We start from the raw sequence: 24162 nt of genomic DNA on the forward strand, positions 1-24162 counted from the left end.
AACAGTCATATCTTCCATTTCAGTTTGATAATGTATACGTAAATGCATTATAAATATGTTCGAATCCTTGGTTACCCATAACATAAACTTGCAAATTATCCTGGTAAATCCTGGTTCGATATGCGTGTGGTACTTATTTCCATTTAATTGACCTCATGAGACAACATGCATGTCCAGCTTGCTACCTTAGTACCTATGCCGTGCACGCCCTACTCTGAAGACATGCTCTGATATTCGCCGTCACGATTTTCGTGCTCACACTCCCGTGTTAAGGAATTACAAGACAAGACACCCATTAGCATTGCATCAGCGTATTTGATTCAAACGGATGTTATCGTATTGAGATGCAAAGCGTCTATATGGCCATAGATAATTTTATAATAGATAGCAATCATTGCTTTCATTGAGCATAATGAGGCCTTTGACAAATCAAACTTTTTCAAGTAAGAGCTTTTAACAGACAAGTCCATCCCATCGATTTTGTACCATCGTCACTTATTCCGTTGGCTCTTTACTTTCGGATTATCGGACCGGTAACCGACGAATGTGTCTACATTTTACCAAATGTCTGCCTCCACCAGTAACATTACTTTAACATTGCCTTCTTCCACCTTCGTGGTCTCGGGCTGATGGTATTATTATTAGGTACACTTACGTAGTACTGTAGTAAACTCCACCGTTGAGCCGTTTTTCTGTAAAACTGTACAACAAAAATCCAAACATAGCATTAATAATGCAAGAATCTAACTGCCATGAGCCAGCAACCTATTGACACTGACATCTTAAAGTTTAGAATGGTGTTTGAACTTAGAAGTCGCTGGGAGTGAAATTTTAAACTAAAAGCAATAGAAGTTTTAGATTTCCAATTCAGTAAGTCTTTTGTATTGTCACAAAGCGACGCTTTCCGAGGGTATTAGACAACTTTTGACGTTACCTGATTGTTGCAAAAGTTTCCCTTCGAAGATCTTCGAACTTTGGAAATGCCCCAACGAAATGTAGGCAATTAGGAAGCATTTGTTTTTACGATTTGTACTCTCTTCTGTAAAGAAAAGAAAAATATAAATTTGAATGGTTTTAACATTGAATTCTATTTTAATTTTGACCATGTAAAAGATTTTAATAGTATGTTTGATTCAGATTATAACATTTTATTCAACTGTGATTAAGTTGTCATCCCAATGCGTAAAAACAATACAAAACATTGGCTATTATGTACAAATTGAATGAGATTTTCTACCGTATTAATGTTACGCAAAATTGTTAACAGTTATGTAATGATAAAACAAGCCTTTGAGAGTATAATTGGTTCCAATTAAAATTCAGCTGTAGTTTATTATTTTCACACAATACGTGGTGCAATGTTTGTTTTGGAACGGATTGCTTGCGGCGATACTGTCCACGGTGCATGATATTCGAATTCAATTTTATTGTTTTTTTTAACGCACCCAATTAATGTTCTGTATTTTATTCGGGTGCAGTCGGCATCCAATTTTACAAAATATCCGAAGTATAATGTTATGGTAACCGGGGTATCTCATGTGTTGCAGTCTCGGGTATAGTTTGAATGGTCCAATAACTTTCCTTTATAAATCCTTTTTTTAACGAGTAATTTATCGCCTCGATAGTAATTAATAGCCATTGAAACATGCTACGTAATGAACATTTTAACGCTAGAAAGCATAATTTAATTGAGTTATTTCTTGGTCCATAAAAATTATGATTAATATCGCATTAAATTAAATATTTCCAGTCTTTAATCCGTCCAGTACTTAATTATAAGCATTTTTTTTAACGTTCTTTTGTAGAATTACACTATAGATGATTACTAGTATTGTATTAAGTAAATATATTAAGAGCGGGTCGCTCACGTATTTTAAGTCGAAAAACGCTCGACATGTTTCACTCCGTACCGAGGAGTGTCATCAGGAGCTTGCGTTGACGGTGACGGACAAACTGACCCGTGATACGTGAGTGACCCATTCTTAATATATTTAATGTCTGTGTATCACGGAAGTTTTGTTATTAAAACTAGTATTGTATGTTTAAATAACAGCAGCGTAATGTACGGTAATTGTTATATGTGACGTCCCACGGTCAAAGGTACCTTATGGCGGGTATGGAGTTATGCATACCCCAGTAATCTACAATAAATAACCTATCGATAACACAAAAGATCAACCTTCTAGGTTGCGTAGTTACAGAGATATGATTTTTTGAAAATAATGTTGTGAAATGAGCAACTTTACGATAGAGAAGTTTTAAGTTTAGCCGCCTAAAAAACTATGTTCCTGAAGTAAGTTACATAGTTGACTACAAATAATAATGCCTTATATATCTGAGATTAAAAAAATATTGCGACTTGTTCTGTAATGCAAATAGAAACTTTTGATATCGACTGATTTATGTGTATACTAACCAATCTCTTGAAAATAAAGTTTTATTTCATTTTCACGATTGATTGCAATGAGCTCTCAAGATTTAAATTTTATCTATTAGAAAACGACACTGACAGACAGTTTAAGCAAAAAACAATACCGATTTAGAGGTGAAAATGTATTTTCTGACTTTTTCATATAAAATCACAAAATTGAATATTTTTACTTTTAATGTGACACACAATCAATTTTTCTGAGCACATATGAAAGAAATTCTGTCATTCAAATGAAATAAATCCTAAAACCCCAACTAAATACTATATTTAACCCCATATGCCACTTTAAACTTACATAACAATAACAGTATTTGCTCCATACATTTACGAAAAGGTACCTTATGGAAATAAATCTAATAATACTTCACTACAAAATATCAATCATATTATAGTTTATCTTTTATGAATAGAAAATATTAATTTACATTAAACTGCCCCCAATTTAATTAGTTCTTCGTCATAATAATCTTAAAAAAGACCCATAATTTGTATGTAATGAAAAGGTACCTTGTGGTCAAGTTACATGATGAGGCATGATGATGATGGAACAGTTAGGATAAACTAATAATATTTTGGGGTTAAGATGGTATAAATCGTCTATTTCTTATCAATAATATATTTCGGTTGCTATTGAAGATAAGCGGCATTGAGGTTCAATGACCTCAGATATTCCATAAGGTAATGCGTCGGGTATTGGCATTTTTCAGCAAACCAATGGCTGATTTACTGCATGCGACCAAACCAAATGAAGATTATTCTAGTTAAGAAAGACTTGACGAGAGTAACTTTGGTATAATAGCAGTCTACTTGGATTTGTGATGTCGGTCTATGTACGGTTATAATATTTGCGAGGCGCCCCAACCAGAACTGAAATTATCAAATTAGTTTTGCAGAATGCTAATACAGTTCTCTACCAAACTTCTTTTCCCGTATTGACTAGTTTTTTTGGGAATTTTCAATCTTTTTTCCATAAGGTACCTTTTCTACTAAACTCTGAGACGACATTACTAGGCTTATAACTAACTTATAACAAAAATAAAAACAGGTAAACAAACGTTACGCATTAAGGTTTCAGATCACACAATAAAAAAAATTGAGCATTTTTTCACCTCTTTACAAAACATTTAATATCTCCGAAACTAGAAACCCTCATAAGGTACCTTTTCCCGTGGAACGTCACATATTTCCTCATAAAGTTTTTCTTACGCGCGGAACATTGTAAAACCGCGTTTTCACACCGGCCATTAGTGTCGCACCTCACACCTGTACATGCCAGCACACTTTCCAATGTGAAACTAAAATGCTTTTTATTCTCTACTCACTATCTTAGTCATGCAAAACTAATTACGGAATACGCTAATGACGAGTGCCGTGTTGTGAAAACTATCGTGGGATAGTAAAAATTATCTTTTCAATTCATCTTATACAGTACACACACATGGTCATATGATGTGGACATATAAACGACAGTCAAAGACTACCTAGTAAAGAAATCTGTGGAATGGTAATGAAGTTACTTCTTTGTAGATGATTGTAGAGATTTAACAATTTCTTTTCTTGTTTATCATTAAAACATTCACTGTCGACTCATAAAATTTGTAGACTTCATTTGTATTAACTTAACAACTCGTGAAATTTTGGTTTTTGTGATATATTTAGTACATTTCCGCCAACGACATTGCCGAAATTGCGCTTATCTTGGCCCTTAAGGCACGTCTCCATACATAAAATTACCGTTTACTTTTAAACTGCTCAGATAACGCTGGAGATTAGGTATACCATCTTTTAATGCGGATGATTTTTCTATTTATTTCTCTAATACCTAATAGAAAACTCGTTTATTTTATTTTTCATATTCATTTCCTTAGTTTTAATTTAATAAGTAATAATTTGGTAAATATTATACATGTTATATCTTCCATACTAAATATGTAGGTATCTAAATTAAGCAATTTGGTTATCCTCCTTTTGATTAAGCCATTTCTACACTTACCACATACATTAGAATGGGAGATCGATACACATTCGATCCACTATTAGAGTTAATAAGTAATTCAAGCCCTCGTTCATTACCATTTGTACGACTACGACGAATTTGAATATACATGACATATATATTATATTAGTTAATAGTGTACAATGTACATCTATATAGCAGTACCTCCTGACAACAATGATACAACAAAAACAGGACGAATTATGAATTCAATTTTATATTTGTACCAAATACTTTATATTAATTCCAATTTCAAGTCATTATAATTTAAAATAACATGGAATAAAAAATATGCAGACTTCATGGTATAATAATATACTCCGCCTGGTACTCCATTCCGAGATTCGCGTATGACCTAACTGACACGCGCCTACGTCATCATGCTGTTTACAGGTTCTCAAACTTTGAAATGTGGGAGAATTTTAACCAACGGTGAAAATTATTTTAACGGCATTAATTTTAAGTTATTCATGTAGAAACATAGTAAAATAAAACAAATCTAATGTATTAAATTAAACTTTATTTATCTATACAAGACAAACGTTTAAAAAACTAATTCACAGTTACACATTAATTACCAAGCTTACGACGTGAAAAGTTTGGAAAACACTGCGACTGCTGACACTGAGCGAGAAGGAAATAACAATTAACACGCGTTCGACAAGGATGACGGTCAGGGCATGAAGTTATCTAGATCCGAATTGTCAAATGTGCACAGCGCTATCCTGTGCTGCCAGTAGTATAAACAGAATTACCCGAAAGTCTGAAATTTCTTTCGTGAATCGGAAGATATTGCTAACGAGTAATTAAAAATGACGTGTTATTGTAAAATTTAAGCTAAAATACATATAAATGAAAATTATAAAATTATAAAGAAATATTTTAACTTATTAACCATAGGTATAATGTACCCATGTAACATGTTATGTTGAAATAAAGTGGCAATGTTATTGTGACGTAGGCCCGTGTCACTCTGGGAATGGAAGACCATGTTTTATTAGACCATGGATTTCTATGTCAAACGGAGTCGAATGGGTCCTATGTAAAATGTTGATTGATTTTGAGAACATGACAGGTAGAGAATCATAGGTAGCATTTAAAAAAATATCTTAATAGGTAATCTCATCGACATATTTAGATTAGAGCTCCCGATACACGTGTTACACGCTGACACGGGTACCCGTGTTCTTAAGCCCGCCGGGCTTAAGAACCCGAACTACACGAACCCGCCCGGATTCGGAAACGTTTACACGGGTACCCGTGTACACGGGTACACGGATACACGAAATAACGGATCTTATTTACCCGCCGGTTCGACCCTTCACTCTCGTGTAGCGGAGATTCGTGCTATGAAGACATACGATTGAATATGTGGAAGGTTAGGAAGATTCGATTACCTACTTTGCAGTTTTACTGGATTGATTTGTAATGTCAATAATAGGTAGGTAAGTACAATTTGTTTCAATAATCATAAGATTAAAATTAACAATATCTCAGTAACCGTTGACTTCATTGTTGGTATTTCAGTTTCTTCATTGATGTAGTTTTTTGATAATTAAAGTAAACCTAAATACCACCACCACCATGTTACCATTTGTTGGGACGTCAGTCTTTCCGTGACCACAGCTGGTGCAACTCAGCTGAAACGTCGGAATTAAAGGTAAAAACAATGAAATTATATCGCGGTAGACCCGTTTGTGTAATTAAATATGTGTACAAAACGCGAGAGTTTAAAGTGTTATATAAACCTAAATGATTATTTAATACAAAAGTAGATAGTTATGCTTACTGAAACCAGAGTTGGGCATTATTCGAATCATTTTTAATCTAAATAATTATGGTGAGATTAATATTCGCGAATAAATCATTCGTTTAGAATTTCGAATAAGAAATGAATTATTCGAATAAATTACACGAAGGATTTTTGTAATACACACTCAGATGGCAAATCTGAATAGGTATGCAACTGCAGCGTATTTTAGAGCCAAGGAAAATTTTGGGAAAGGCCCCAACTGACCGTCGCCATCCATGGTGGGGACAAATGGGAATTGTTTATATGCAGCGCCTATTCCCATTTGTTCCCGGCCGGGACAAGTGAGAATACATCCGATATTTGTGTAAAATATTATTATGTAGGGTCTACCCATATGTTCCCCGCGGAGATAAATGGGAATTCACCCATTATTGGTAATTATTAGTAATATGGGAATACACCAATAATGGGTGCATTTATCTCCAATTCACGTGACCTACGCCATGCACGAGGCGGGGACAAATGGGAATGTTTATATGAATTTTGGTGTTACCATTTGTCCCCGATATTGGCGTTGCCATTTGTCCCCACCTCAAAAGATTTCTATGCAGCGTCTTTCCCCATAAGTTTCTCGCGGGAACAAATGAGAATACACTCTTTATTGGTGTATTCCTATTTGTTCCTGCCCTACGTGACCGCCGCCATACGTGAGGCGGAGACAAATGGGTACGATTTATATGCAGCACCTATTCCATCAGTTCCCGACGTAGACAAATGGGAATACATCCGAAAATTGTGTTCCCAATTATCCCCACCCCAATAAGGTGGGGAAAAATGGAAAATATTTTAATGCAGGGTCTTCACATATGTTCCCCGCGGAGACAAATGGGAATTCACCCATTATTGGTAATGATGGGTGCATTATTGGTGTATTCCCATTTGTCCCCGATTCACGTGACCTACGCCATACATGAGGCGGGGACAAATGGGAATGTTTTATATGAGTTTTGGTGTTCCCATTTGTCCCCGATATTGGTGTTCCCATTTTGTCTCTCGCGGCGTGGACAAATAGGAATTCTTCCGAAAATGGTGTGTTCCTATTTGTCCCCACACCAATAAGGAGGGTACAGATGGGAAATATTTATATGCAAATCCTATCACTTCTGTACCCGGCGGGGACAAATGGGAATACATCCGAAAATGGTGTGTTCCCTTTTGTCCTTACAAAAATAAGGTGGGAACAAATGGGAAATATTTATATGCGGCTTCTTTTCCTATATGTTCCCCGCGGGGACAAATGGGCATACACCCATTATTGGTTATAATGGGTGCATTATTGATGTAATCCCATTTGTCCCCTATCCACGTGACCTACGCCATACATGAGGGACAAATGGAAATGTTTTATATGCAGCGCCTATTCCCATCGGGGAACAATAAGAATACACCCGTTAATGGTGTGTTCCTATTTGTCCCTGCTTCAATGAAGTGGGGACAAATGGGAAAGATTGTTTGTCTTTTCCCACATGTTCCCGAAGGGGACAAACGGGAATACCCCCATTATTGGTGTTGTTCTCGCCCCCAGTTGTTCTCGCCCCACGTGACCGCCAATACATGAGGCGTATTCCCAGTTTCCACACTTCAAATCAATCAACCAGATAAACCGATAGAAAACATTTTCTTTTTACTATTGGGATATAAAACAGCTAAATAGTTATTTTGTAAGCTAACTATTCGACAATATTATTCGCAAATAATTTATTCGTGGGCTATTTTATTCGCCGAATAAATTATTCGCGAATGAATTAAACACGAATGATCATTCGAAAAAATTATTCGTCATTCGCGAATGATTTGGTAATTCTCATTCGTAATTCGTCATTCAAATGAATTTTGCCCATCTCTGACTGAAACTACCACGAACGGAATATGTTATATTTTCTTTTAACAAAATCGCATTTTGCTGACTGTTAGCAAAGTACCCTTGTTCGAGCTGCTGAGGTGAAAAATAAATTAAATTGGTACAACACATATCAATCACATTGAACATCCATATATACATTACTACAATCTCCGCTACACGCCAAGGACGGGTTAGGCCCGCGTGTATTTAAGGTCCGTTTCGCCGTGTACACGGGTACACGGGTACCCGGATACACGGATCTTAATTACACGTGTGCACGACTACACGTGTAGAACGGGTCAGAAAACCGTGTACGTGTAGTTCGGAAACGGGTACCGAACACGTGTACACGAAACCCGGACACGACCGCGAGCCCTAATTTAGATATATGCGTAAACCGCTCTTCGCGCGTAAAGTTTTTCTTGTTTAAAATTGTCTACCAGTTTATCTACCAGGAACTAAACAATTGAGTTATTTCACATGACATTTGAAACCGACTTAAAGCTACCCCCATCCTCCCCTTCAATTCTTATACCTACATATGATCGTTCGGTTAGACGTCAGATACCAGCACGGTGGATGCACTTGCTTAGTCAGCTAATGCTAATAAAAACCGCTAGGGTGCGCACCGGTGCGTGGCGGGGAAGAAATCGGGGCGAAATGTCGGCATTAACGACAAAAAGTGTCGGTAAAAATGCACTTGCTCTTTCGAAATAGGTGGGAACTAAGCATAGGATTGAATGCGGCGATCCAATGGCTTAATTTTATTGTTTTTGTTTGCAAATCAGCCCACCTAAAGTGTTATCCAGCAGGGACCTTCGATGGGCTTATTGCAGGGGTCGGCAAACGAGAAGAAGAGCCAACGATTGGTAGTAACCCGTTTCCATTGCATTTTAGTTTATATTTTTGTATATTGATTTATTGAAAATGTTCGTCCTCATTGCATATTTATAATAAATATGGACTGGACATTATTAGTAGTGGCAGTCAATGTTAATGTAACTATAGTTAGTTTTAGGTAGTGATCGTTTTTGGTCTCCAATAGTGTTATGATATTGGGAATGTCTGCAGACTTTCAGTTTAATTATATTCTAATGCCTATCTATGGTGCATCATTTCCTCAAAATGTAATAAATATTAAGTTGCGTAAAAATCTGATATAATATAATCCCGACTTCAAAGTAACGAAAACATATTTAATAAAACAGGCGGCGAGGAACACTTTCGTTATCCATCACGATAGAAGCATGTGCAATGTTTACTGAAACTACACTTTGGAGTAGTTTACATGGTCCTAAAATATTGTTTATTTTAAAGAATGCACTTGGAGAGACTAATAAAAAGTTTTGAAAGTGCCGTTTTGGTCATCGTATTAAATTTATAGCGGGTAAAGGGGAATATAGGGAAGACTCAGTACGACCAACAAATTTGGTTATTATAAATTCTACAAAAAAAATTGTAAACATGTTTTTTCAATCTTCGAGGGGAAAGCATTTTTATAATATTTTTAAAAGCTTGGTTTATAGAACTGTCCAACTATTCGCAGTTTTTTAGAAAGTGCGTGACGTGAAAACATTTATGAATCCGTCCATTTACACGCCATAAAATATACCTACGCTTTTCTATTATGTGAATATGCAAGTTTACGATGAGAACTTTTCACAATTTAATATTTAGCTTATTATCTAACACAGTGTTAATTTGTTTGTTACAGGTAATAATGAATTCTTGCTCGACCTCAATAGTTGGACTCACACAAGGTATTACTTTAATGCTTCTCAATTTACCTACCTAAAAAATATTGTGGCAAAGTACCTAAGTGCTACGGCACATTAGCAAATGTACAAAGGCTAACAATTTTTAAAATTAAGGCAATTTTTTTCAAGAAATATTTTGTAGAAAACTGAAACTAAATTAAGCTAGTAATTTAATAATTTTCTGTAACACGGTCACAACAGCACGCGAACTAACTTGCCATCGTCTTCCATAATTCTCTACAGAATTACTCATATTAAGATATTGCCAAGTTAGTAATTTTATAATAACCATAGAGTTACTGCTATAATAGTTTGTTTCTTCCGTGCAAAATTGTTAAAACTTTCTAAAGTATGGTTTAAGTATATTTTATTAATTCCGTCATGAAATATTTTGTTAAGTATTTTTAATTTTACGAATGTGCGTTAAGTATACAATTCACGTTTAAAACCCGAGGCAAGATTAATTTGAGCTTAATACAAATTTAAAGTAAGTTAAACAAATCTATCTATCTAAACTATCAAAAGTGGCGTTTTTGTTTGAAGAAACGTCAATTTTGACACTTGTTTGACACTAACATATCCGATCCATATCGTTTCAATATCTAGTATTTCACGTATCTCATTGTTGGAATACGGCTGTTAGTCAAATTCATCTGAAATGATGATTTTATTTATTTTAGATAATTTAAAATACGATAATTGTTCGTGCGTAAAAAAATCATTAATTGAATCCAAAAAGATTTTTTCTTTCATACGAAAACGTAAAAGCCAAATCACGCAACACATTAATCCTTATCATTCCATACATTGCATAAACGCGTGTAGAGAGAAATGACCAGTAATAATGTTTCGATTATAAAAGCACGTGTTGTGAACCTGCGTACTTTGTAGTTAATATATGTAAGAAATTCGTGAACTAACTCACGCGAGCTACGTGAAGGTCGCTTTGCGTCAGTGGTAATTATTTTAAACTAGGTTTTATGTTTAACTTGATCCTGAGCTCCTAATTGATGAGGATTTTGCTGTACAAAGACGTAAAATCATTGCTTTACGTGTATAACAAACACTAATCCTGCTGTTGACTAATTGAATGTAGTTAACGTACAATTCTCTGCACCGTGAAGCCGCGGATAGAGATGTGACTTTAGTTCCCGAAATTTTAACTGGGTTAAGACGAATACTCGTCCAGCACGCTAACCTTAAGTCTCTCTCTCTCTCTCCTTAGCATTATTATTCCCATCTGATTGTGGGGTCTGCTTTTCTTGTCCTTTCTCTCCACTTTGCTAACCTTAAGTATGGCTAAGAAAAGTCTAATTGGATTAGCCCACTTACCTAGATTTGCTACAACTTCTTTTTATTGTTTATACTTTGGTCTCTTTATTTCACGATTTGTCTCTACTACTGTTAAGTACGTCGTCCTTAATTTGAGTTCATGTTATTTGAAAACTGTGCTTAGTGTCTACTGTCTATAAGTAATGATGGTATTTAGCGATCATCGTTACCACTTGGCAAAGTAGGGATCAAATGTCAGTACATCAATTTCACTAAGACTAATAATCTATCATAGTAGAAAGGTTATTTATTATTCGTCTGTATTCGAAATGACCGACGTAGAAAGTGATCTGTCACCGCAAAAACAATCAACAACTCAATCGCTTTGTGGTAGAATAGGTGCAAAACGTGCTTTTACAAACTGGATACAAACATTTCACTTTTACAAAGGGCTTAAAAGAGCGATAAATAAATTTCGCTAAAAGGGCTCATTCCTAGCGGGCCGACATTGTTTCGATGCTTTACGGTGACAGTCTTAATTCTACGGGCGCTTGTGTACAATCCAGCTATATTTTACGGAGTCAGGTGATATTCACGGCATATATATGGAACGTTAATTAACGGTATGTCAATATTTTGCCCAATATGTACCTGGTATATTTGTATGAATATATTTTATAATTTACACTCAAAACAGTCACAACGGTCCATTTTTATGGTTAGACCATACAAGTCAGTTTTGGGCTAACTAGCCCATAACACAACTATGTTAGTCATCACTTTTTTCTTTTTGCTGCATCAGATTTTATCCACATCATCGGCCATTTTTGTCTTCTAATGTCACACACCACCGTACCTTCAATACCTTCATTTAAGTTTCGGTATTCAAAATGCCTCTTCAAATTGTGACAGTCAAAGAGTCTGGTGCAGAAATGTCTTCATCCCATTATAATATCAAGATTCGTGATAGGTGACGATGATTCAATCGGACGCCCGAGCTCGCGATAAACGTGTTACATTTTCTAAGTTTTCACTCTGCATTATGTACTGAGACGTTAAAGCGAAAGTGCAGATTATTAGAAAGTAGACTAAAGTGTAGCTGTCGTATCTAAAGCACGGATAATGACGAGTAATGGTCAAGTTTATACCGAACTTACGCGAGATTGTGGATGAAAGTGAACTCATGATTCACATTTAATTGTTGGGAAGTTATTACGTCGAAATTCGTGATGACAAACATTACACAAGACAGACATGGATTATAAAATGTGACACAAATTACATAGGCGTTTTGTTTATGCGTAAAAGACTGTAAATTGCAACAAAATATTTACCAGAGTTAAATTCAGTAAAGCCTGTTTATCTTAAACATTTTTAAATCGTATTATTGAAATCATTTTCTCGGAAAGATGGTTTTGCATTTCTGCAGGCTATGCCTTTTGTCCTTCGGTAGACATTCACTGAAGCATTGCATCTTTTGCGCGGATTGCGCGTATCCTACTGAATACAATAAACTGAGACAGACTTTAATCTATCTATTTCCCTGAATTTCAATAGAGAAAACAAAATATTTTTTTCGATACACAAAAAACATAGAATGACCAGTCTATCAAAAGAATATGGTATACATATGCTGATGCTCAAGTTCAGACAAAACCTTTACAACTGTATTTTTATCCTCATGTCTAAAAAAGTTAAGCACTGCCGTGTCACGCGCATCTCATGTAACTTTAAAAGTTGAGTTTCGAGATAATTACGTTTAAAGTTTTAAAGAGTCAAATGCTGTTATCGTTGACGGTTCATCGTAATTTTTTTATTTTTTCTAATCTACATGTAGGGAATATGGTCACAGAATAGGCCCTTTAAATTTTTTCGCATAATTTAATAGTTTTCATTTTATTCGAATTTAATGGTTCCGCATGATCAACTCTTCCATACTATAGTGGTCACACGAAGTCATGTAAGTCAAGTTACATGACCTACGCGTGATCAGACGTGACACGTATTACTTTACCAATATTAATGTCGTATAAACCAAGCGCTCGGCCAGTCATGCCTAACTCCGGTAACTTAAGAAACGATGGTGATATTTTGGTTGTGTCAGTCATGTAACTCAAGTTAACTGAGTTGTGCCTGACAAAAAAATGAAGTTACATGAGTTAGTCATATGCTTTTTTCAGTAAATAATGAAGATTTTCAAAATTTTATTCTAGAACATATATATTTAATGGTTTTTATGACGATTTAGACTGGTTATCCGTAACTCATGTAACTCGAGTTAACGGAGTTTGGCGTGACACGGCAGAGCCAAGGACCGGAAAACCCCTCTTTACGCTTAATCCTATCAATTCGGTAACCCAATCGATTCGGTTACCTTATCATTCGGTAACCCTATCATACTGTTACCTGATTGTAATGGTAACCTTATTGAAACGGTAACCCTAACCTTTAACCGAGTTAATCTCAAAACCCCATCGCGATAGGGTTTTTGTTAAGGGTTTTTAACAGGTTTTCATTCAGTTATGGTAACCTTTATTATCGGTTGCTTACTGGTTTGCTACATTAAAGTAGTTTTAGTGATGTGCCGTCAGAACTAAAAAAAAATACTAAAAAAATTGTTTATTTTATTTACTTTATTTATATTTTGTTGATTTTATTGACTTTATTTATTAAATTTATTGAATTTATTGAATTTATTGAATTTATTGAATTTATTGAATTTATTGAATTTATTGAATTTATTGAATTTATTGAATTTATTGAATTTATTGTTTTTATTGAATTTATTGAATTTATTGAATTTATTGAATTTATTGAATTTATTGAATTTATTGAATTTATTGAATTTATTGAATTTATTGAATTTATTGAATTTTTTGAATTTTTTGAATTTTTTGAATTTTTTGAATTTATTTAATTTATTTAATTTATTTAATTTATTTAATTTATTTAATTTATTTAATTTATTTAATTTATTTAATTTATTTAATTTATTTAATTTATTTAATTTATTTAATTTATTTAATTTATTTAATTTATTTAATTTATTTAATTTATTTAATTTATTTAATTTATTTAATTTATTTAATTTATTTAATTTATTTAATTTATTTAATTTATTTAATTTATTTAATTTATTTAATTTATTTAATTTATTTAATTTATTTAATTTATTTAATTTATTTAATTTATTTAATTTATTTAATTTATTTAATTTATTTAATTTATTTAATTTATTTATTTTATTTAATTTATTTAATTTATTTAATTTATTTAATTTATTTAATTTATTTAATTTATTTAATTTATTTAATTTATTTAATTTATTTAATTTATTTAATTTATTTAATTTATTTAATTTATTTAATTTATTTAATTTATTTAATTTATTTAATTTATTTAATTTATTTAATTTATTTAATTTATTTAATTTATTTAATTTATTTAATTTATTTAATTTATTTAATTTATTTAATTTATTATGGTAACAGAGCATTATTTAAATAACTGTAACAATTAACAAATACAGATAATAAAATAATTAAGATTGAATCAAGGAATGATTCATCAAAGGTGATAGAAATTTATTTAAATTATTTAATTTATTTAATTTATTTCAATTTCATTTATTTCATTTATTTATTTTAATTATTTTAGTTATAATATAATAATATTTATAATAAATTTATAATAAATAAATAAAGATAAACAAAGGAAAGGCAAAAAAACTTGTTTGTGCTGGAGGCTTCATAGACCGCCCATGCCAACCTCGGTTATTCAATAATAAGTTGAATTTAAGTGTGCGTAAAGATTACAATCGTTTGAACTGGTCAAAAACCTCATAATGAGGTAACTGAATAGACTGGGTTTTTATTTCGGTTACCGGTAACAGAGGTTAACTCGATCTGATACGGTTACCGAATCAAAGTGTTACCTTATTAAGCGGTTACCGTTATGGTAGGGGTTTTTATAAACACCTCTAAAATAACCCTATGAAAAACCCCGGTTAAGGTAACCGGTTCCTGTCCCTGGGCAGAGCAGTGGATGAGTGTTCAAGCGTGACATAAGAAACGGATATCAATGAATAACTGTAATGATAATGTAAGTATCTTTACAGTAATAGCGTAATCATATCGAGAAAGATGCCGGTCGGCAGATATGCTCTGTTTACAATATCTTCGTCCGTCTTACAAGTAGTCAATGTTTTAGCTTATCCGTATTTCGACTAACTCAATTTGCAAGGACCAACAACTCGGAACTCCTGCCATCATTCTTCTCTTACTTTTACATGTATTCATCTTGATCACGCATAAACTAAACATTGAGATGTTCCATCCAATTCTTGTAGTTTGCCGGACGCGTGCCCCTTATAAATATGTATAAGACAAGCAAGATGTGAAGTCAGGCGGACGCCGCGATTTGTTTGCTATAACAGCTGACCCTTGTCAGCAAATGGCGTCCCAGGAAATATAGATGGCGCTCAGTTCAATTTTTCTACACATCAGGCTTGTACCCAAACATAAATTCTGAGACCCTAGTTAGGTCTCTGGAGGTGTGTTTACGAAAGGCGAGAAGCTTATTAATATTTATGAGGTAAGACAAAAGAAGGAACGGAGCTGCGGTCTAGCTATTTATAGGCGTTGTGACAGTTCGGAAAACCCGGGGGATTGAATTGTTGAAATATTACGAGGAAAATTTAAATATACCTTAGTATTCATTAACAAAACCTACGTTGTTAAAACCATTAATATTAACCTGCCTAAATGAACTTGGTAATTAATTTGAAACGTAATTTTTACCAGATTTTATGCAAAATCTACCTATTTTAATAAATAAACCTGGATGTTAGGTCAGACTTTAGATTAAATAAACAGATGTTTCCTTATTTGAAATTAGAAATAAAGGGGTGGAATTTAAGATTTACCCAGCTTTAATCAAGTTAATTATGCAATTCGCCTGACTTGAGTGCGAATGTTAATCTTGTTTTCAAATCAGGTCAGATCAAAATACTGACCTATATTTGAGGATCGATCATTACCGTAAACGGCTGAATCCTATCCAATTCCCATTCCTTATATGTAAGGTCTAAAAATTAGAGAAGCACCTCACGCACGCCGGTGTAATATTTCAGGGGTCAGGACACGGGCGTAAACATTGCACGATATCGAGGTGCCGTCTGCCAAGACTAGTGAGGATTCATTTGGGAGACATGTAATATCTAGCCTATATCAGCCTCCTAGTTCACGAATATGATTAATATATTCTGAGACTGGCAAATTTTCGTACATTTCCGTGTCGATAAGTAATAAGGTGCCTTTATTTGTCATCTATACATGGACTACGAAAAATGATTAACCACAGAGATAGCAATTGTCAAACTGCCAGAGATAAGTGTTGTCAGTACGATGACTAGAAATCTTAGACAAGCGTGAAAATGGAGGTATTGAATCGAGTGTCGCTCTTTTGCCAAGATTATTGAAGCAGAACTTATTGTTAAGTGATTTCTGGGCATGGTTAGGCATCTAGAAAATTAAGGTGAGGTAAAAATCTCCTCAGACAATAATTCAACTCAAATATTATTTCAAAATGTTGTGCCCTTTTGTTATACATATTTTTCTGCAATATTATGCATGTTTATAATGCGAGTCGAGCGGAATAGCTCAGTTTTGTTACGGCAAGTTTTGTGATACAATTAAAAAACTAATAAAACATGCTCAGACGTTGGACAAAGAGTGCGGTTGAGCGTTCGCTAATACCATTCCCTCCTGTCTCCATTTTACCGGAACTGTAAAGAACATAAGTGCAACGTAGCCAACTTCACGGCCATAAGGGCTTCCGCTCGGCAAACTTTTCAATCGGACCACTTTGCCGAGGAGCAACTTTATCCTTTGAATCTTTGTACTCACCCCTGTTTTGGTAACCAAATTCAACGAAACATAATAGTATGGTTTTACAAAGCTTTGACCCGTAGAAGCAATATTTCTTATTGTATAATTTTAATAAGACTTTGTATCTGTTTGCATTGTAACTGTTAGTCTTTTATTGTATTTTTAAAATAATTATTTAAGTCAAATCAAAGCAAGTGGAATCAAAGTTGATTTCTCGACATAATCAAATCTGTCTTTTGATTTAATAATCTTTCAAGGATTAAACTCTTAAGATGCGTCAAATTTCGGAAACTTTGTTAATTCTTCCCAGCCGCTATATTAATTCAGCCACGAAACTCCCATATGGATGGTGGATGTTGCTAATATAATATTCTGTGAGCTACCTCAAGTTCGATCTATTACGCAGAAAGCCGTGGGGACTGTAATTTAGGTGAAAATAATGAAACGGTGTAACTTTCGTAAAGATATATTATTCAACGATCCTGCTTGACGCAATTCTGTTATATGATTTTGAAAGGTTCTTCGATTAATTATATATGTACTAGATAAAATTATGCTATCTTCTGTTATTTTTTGCCAAACTAAACCCGTTTTTATGACAACCTTTGTATTATACATCTGTTCTGAATCAAAAATGGAGGTCACTAGCAATGTAATTGAAGTTGTACAAACCGTCGGTATTCAATGTTTACTCTCAGTTCGAATTTAGGTTAGCAGCCATGAATCGCTCCCCTGTTTACACATATACAGCAGATATTTTCCGGCTACAAATTTTCTTCAACCAAACACTTAGGTTTATTTTTTGCCCTCACTCGGGCACTCTCCGGGAGGTCATTCCGCGTTACTCTGTTGTTTGTTTTTTAACGCTGAACGTTAGTCTTTTGTTTCAAATAACCTCGCGGTCTCGGACTTTTCCCCTATTCATTAACTTTCCTTGCGGAGACAAGTGGAAATCCGTGTGTAGACTTTGCTTTGCTTTTAAATTCGAGCCGGCTAAAGATACTCTCATCCAATTTTGAGCTTTGTACCAATATTATTATGTTTTATTTTTATTTCCTTCCGAGTTTTTACTTAAACCCTTTAATTTTAGTATGGTGTCGGGAATGTTTAGATTAGATAGATAATGAGTGTGGGGTTCCTTTTCGCTTTTCGTTTATATAAACTTATTTAGATTAGTGAGGTATTTCTAAAGTTTCGTTGCTTTGAACGAGTATTTGTTTTTGCTGTGTTATTTAAAACGACCTAATTTCCGTGTTACTAAATATCAGGTTTCTCACTGTTCTGTTGGTGCTTATCGCGTTTTTAACGATTGTGCAGTTATTCTGTTATTACTAAAATCAGTAAATTATTGAACAAATATAATTAACAATAATTGTGAAAAATTGATTCTAATTCACATTATTATATAGTTTCTTAATATCGACGTAAAAAATCCAAAACAAAAAACCTAAAGTAGTTAAATTCTTAAGTAAATTTAGCTTCTTGACACCGTAGTTCAGCAATAAATATGTAAATTTCCTGTTATCATCACCTCTTTTCCTGTTGGTATCTGCTTTGGCGGCTGGCTAGCGAGCACATTGCTGTTTTCAGCCCATCATTTCCTTTTGACAAACCGACCTGAACACACGTATGGCAATGTATTATTTTTATTGATAACAACAGTGTAGTGCATTGATAAGCTAGTGATGGTGGTTGTTTGAGCGGACCGGACGTTTTTGCGCTGAAATGGAAGTAGGGAATTATCCACGGAGGCAGTCCTTGCCTACGATTGTGGAGGGTTTAATGAAGAAGTTACAGAAGAAGAAAAGGAATTCAACTACTTCATCTACAGATTCCCCTCTTTCACCTCTTTCGTCAGGAAGTTCTGGTTCGAAAGAAGACGTAAGTTTTTTATTTGTATTTTATTTTTCAGTAAATGTTTGTATCGTAGTAGGTTTCCGTTATTATTATTTCTATTTTGGCTGGTTGGAAAAGTGTGATAGAACCAGTAACTAGTGTTGGTAGGAACTCGAGTTCACTCAGTCTGAATTTGAAGAACTCAGCTCGTTTTTACGAGACTCGGCCCTTAAAAAACTTCTGAGTCTTTTAAGTCCGGAGTCGAGTCCTTTGTTGAGTCTTTTTTAAGAGCAACTCAAAAGGACTCGAGTCTCCGAATAAAGACTGCGTCAACAAATTTATAGGTTTTTCCTAAATAACAGTACCTAAAGAAATTAGGCGTTATTGTATGATATGTGTACCTAATTCACGAATTTTACATAAAACAACGTGTTTTTTTTTTGTAAATCAAGAGTTCTCTGAAAAGGACTCAAGTCTCTACAAAAGACTTGGATCTCTAACAAGTTGAAAAGAACTCAAGTTTAGACTTAATTATGTCTCAAAAACTGAGTCGACTCTTGAAGCAAAGAACTCAAAGGATTCGAGTCTTAACCAACACTACCAGTAATAGTACCTAGCAGTAAAATGACGCGCAAAAACGGTGTCCGTGTGCGCCCTTGAAATTGATCGAATCTTATCTGTGGGCTAACTGATTACGGCATTTACTTTGGTTGGGATTTAGTGGTCTGATCGGACAATCCTTCCGTCCACGTTCTTCGTTATTCTAATCTTGTCATATGTCATTTTTAATTGGCAATATTTTAAACAGCTATCGAATTTTTGTAACGGTATTAGTAAACATTTGAAAATAGGTAACCGTTCTGTTCCCTTACACAACTGAAATAAGATTAATTAAATAACTTTGTTGCTTGTAAAGATACATGTGACATTTCGCACTTAAAATTAGGAATTTCTGACTTTATAAACTAATATTTGTATAATTTTCACATATTGTTTTTCCTATATAAATAACGGACAAGAAGTATTAACAATACCTAGCTTAGTTTAATTTTACACGAGCAGCTTAACTTTAGAGGCGTGTACGTAGTAACATTCTAGGGTTGACGACGCATTTTTCTCAAATAACGAATATGTTTTCGTGGGTAAAATGTAGGTACGAAGTTTTTTAATAAGTGCGTGAGAATGTAGAAACTGGTTACAATTGCATGCCTTATCGCTCCTTGAGTGCATTTTTATTACGGCAATGTAATTAACGCGCACCGTAACTTAGGTGTGAAATGTTCAATTTCACTTACAAGTGAAAATATTACTATTTTTTACACTTGGCCGTTTGACTTTCTGTCTTCTCTTATATTTAAATCATTAAAACAAAGAGCCCTTTCATATCTCGTTTTATAGTGTGTTTTTGAATCCTCGTATTTTCGGTTTGGATAATGTAGGTACTAAATATTAGTAGCATACCTATGTATTCCACAAATTCTTATACATCTGCGGTATAAATAGTGTATGAATTTGACGTCAATGATATCTGACCGCATACGGAAAACAAACCGATTTCAGGTACCTAACTATTGGCAACACAGGAATTCCCCTCACCTCTCAAAACCACAAGTCCCGAAGGATATTAATTAGTGCTATTTTAAAATCTAATATAAGCTTAATATTATTATATAAAGCCAGTGCTTCAACATTATGTACAATTCTATTTAGCTTTAATGTTATCCCAGTACCTTACCTATAAAGCCACATTTTATGTCCAACCTCGATATGACAAAAGCAAATTGGAGAAAAAAACACCCAATTATTTAACAGGCCGTTACAGTTTCAACTTTTCAATGTATCGAAACCCGCCATATATATACAGATGGAGTGCATTATTATTTTCCTTCGTATTTTCACGGAAACATACGAACCTGTTTTGCTGTTTCAGTCAGTCTTGGTACAATGGCACTATGACCTCAAGGATTTTCATGAGATGTTCAAGCGCAACAACAACACCCGTTTGAGAGGTCATCACTTAAAGTTAGAAAGGCATAGGTCCCACAGTAACCCATACAAACACTTTTTGAGCAACCGAGTAGTGAGGGCTTGGAACAAACTCCCAGAAGATGTGGTTTCTGCACAAAATGTGAACCAATTTAAAAATAAATTAGACAAGCACATCTATACATCTACTTGACAACGATAACTATTAATGATTACTGGATACAGGCAATATCAGTTGTCACAACTGCCTGCCTGCTTAAATAATAATAATAATAAGTACCTAGACTTGGCTCACGAGATAACCGCCATGTGGGATGTTGATTCGACGATCATTGTCCCGATAGTCGTTTCAGTAAACGGTCTAATAGCGAAGAGTCTCGACCAACACCTTGAGAGACTCTCGCTAGGTGGTTGGATCAAGGGTCAGATGCAGAAGGCGGTGATCTTGGACACGGCGCGGATAGTCCGCCGGTTCCTCTCTCTGCAGCCCTGACCACCGGTAGCTTGGGCCTTGCCCCGCTTCTGGCGGCACCCTAGGTTAGGTTTTTTATAATGTGTTTATATTAATTTTTATTGTTTAGTAAGTGTTTTTATATTTTACTTTTATATTCATATTATAAAATAACCTAACTTAAGATGAGAAATAAATAAAGAGAATAATAATAATAAAAACTACTGAGGTTGATTGAAGTAGCATGACAAATACGAACGTTTCCGAGAAAATACGATGGAAAACAATTATGCACTACATATGTATATACTTACTAGCAATAGCAGAATTCGTCTGTACCAGTATCTACAGTTCATCTTAGTTCTCCTCGGGATCAGTACGAGTAGGGTTTGCACGACGGATCCGAAATGGATGGGAAGATCCGCGGATCCGGATCCAGATCCGGATAATTTCATACATTTCGGATCCGGATTGCAAACCCTAAGTACGAGGAACCTTTTAACCAAGTCTGACGCTATAACCATTTTCAATAGGCATTTGTAGTACCTAGTTTCTCGATCCTTTTAACCAAGTCTGACGCTATAACCATTTTCAATAGGCATTTGTAGTAGATAGTACAAAGGTGCGATCGATAAGAGCCCTCAAAAGGGGGAGTTCATCGTGCTGATATGGTTCAAGTGGTACAAGGTTGTATGACCTTCGTTTTATACGATAAAAGGAACTTTCTTGTCCGTTTATGGCAACCGTTACTGCTTGTTAGTCTAAATAGGTGATAAAGAGAAGTGTCGTTAAGGGGCCCACTGATTAACAGTCCGCCGGACGGTATCGGCCTGTCAGTTAGAACAAAATTTTGACAGTTCCGAACAACTGACAGGCCGATACCGTCCGGCGGACTGTTAATCAGTGGGCCCCTTTAATCAATGTACCTACAGTTAGATGCAGGGACAATTGACTTGTAGTATATTCGAGAGCAAAAATGGAAAAAAATAACCATTTTGGTAGTTGGTATAAAAATTAATTAGTGATTATTATATGAAATTTAAGTCATCATTTCAGATATCAACTTATGTATTTATATCAATACATCTATCCTATATAGGTATAACAAGGGCACTTAAGTCTTAGCCTAAAGGGCCTTTATGCTCGCATGAATGTCAATTATATTTTTTATTTAGTGGTTCTTATTAAAGCTGATTTCGCACAACACGACCATATGGTCCGTCAAAAGGTGTGTTTTGTGTTTCGTTGCCATAACGACAGTTGCGCGCGCAGGTGTTTCGACAGCTGTTCCTGCCCAACAGTCCCAACTGACAGTCAAAATTGTACAAATTCTGCGTGGGTGCTCTGGCAAAGTTTGAATATGATGAGTAAACTACTTGTCTCTCTCTACACTTGTACATATAGAGGTAGAGTTAGACCGAGAAAAGTCTGCAGCGATTTTGATAGCCCACGCGGTGCAAATGTTATTTATACGTCAACATTTCATAGAAATTTGGCGTTTAAAATAACACTTGCATTACGTTAGCTATCAAAATCTCTGCAGACTTTTCTTGGTCTAGCTCTATAAAGAGAAACACATGATACGAGTAAACGATTTCTTTCTGGGTTATTCAACTCATGTGTAAAGCCAATTAAAGACTTAATACATAAATACGTAAATTAATTACAGAAATATACTTTAAAATTAAGAACAATATATTTGTTTTTAGACTTTTTAGTGGGTCGCGGTTCATAATATTGCTTAATGATGTTTTGACTTAATTATTCATTGATAACTTAGCATATGCCTTGGTCTCGCAGATTTATTTTACCTTATTTATTCCGGAAAATACATGATTTGTTTATTATTAAAGCTGGTTAGCATTGCGAATAACAATGTATGTGAAATAATGATTGTATCGCTTCTTAGGAAATATAGATATATAAATATAAATATAATATAGTTTGCTTCGAAAAATATGTATTCTGTAGACCTCAACACTAAATCGTCGGGTGACAAGCAAAAGTCACTAACTAACACCACTGAAATTATTGGACAGTAAACCGTGTTACAAGTGTAATAAAGTGCATTGTTACTTTAATTTTTTGATAGTACTTAGTGACTTTTGTTTGTCACCCGACGAAATTATTTATTTAATTCTCGCTGTAGAATTACTTATTGATTCCATTTTACGACAAACGTACCACCTGTCCGTTCTTACTATTCAATTCAGTCAATTATCCAATCATATTGGCTTAACGCTGGCTAAATTGGCCTTTATTATAATGACACATATAATAGGCCAGCCAAAGGCCAAACTGTTGTCTGTCCATTATTCACGATACTGAACCAATTTGACCATCAATATCTGTCTCAACAGTCATATTTCATAGCCCACTTACTTGGCTTTGTTTTTAATGAAGTTTTACCGTTAGACTATGTTACACAACATTAATACAAGTTAATTTGTTTTATAAAATCTTGTACAAACCGATTAAGGTATACATGAATACAGTGTGCAAAAATATGGGTGCACAATTTACTCAAAAATATGGCCCATAGTTCTTAATTCGCCGACATAAAAAACTAATACACCGTGGGCTAGAGCAATCCGACAAATTTTAAAGGTATATTCTTAGCCGCATTTAGAAACTAAATATGTCATACAACGTTTTCTGAAATCTGTCTTGTTTAAGAGATAATAATGTCAATTCTTGTTAAAATTTTGTTTTGAGTACTGATGTATACGGGACATATTTTTGAGTAAGATGTGTGCACTCATATTTGTATAAGTACTTGACTGTACGTAGCATACGAAAAGTAAAGTAATTTGTGTATGCGGTGAAAAATTACATAACCTTTTTTATGGCGACCACGTCCTGTACATACGGATTAAAATCAAATTAAGA

General features: G+C 34.3%; 1 protein-coding gene across 8 annotated transcripts in view; it reads left to right on the plus strand.

Moving 5' to 3' along the window:
* Positions 1-24162, plus strand: part of LOC134797524 (rap1 GTPase-activating protein 1) — a 432711-nt gene that overhangs the window by 338565 nt on the left and 69984 nt on the right. Inside the window, exon 1 of one of the 8 annotated variants that reach the window (XM_063769794.1) lies at positions 18487-18881. The exons of the other annotated variants lie outside the window; for them this stretch is intronic. Within the exon in view, the coding sequence (XP_063625864.1) occupies positions 18726-18881 (156 nt within the window). The 5' untranslated portion in view covers positions 18487-18725. Of the gene's footprint in view, positions 1-18486; positions 18882-24162 lie in introns of those variants that run through there. 8 annotated transcript variants of the gene reach the window in all.

Source organism: Cydia splendana, chromosome 15 (assembly GCF_910591565.1).
Source record: "Cydia splendana chromosome 15, ilCydSple1.2, whole genome shotgun sequence".
NCBI lineage: Eukaryota > Metazoa > Arthropoda > Insecta > Lepidoptera > Tortricidae > Cydia > Cydia splendana.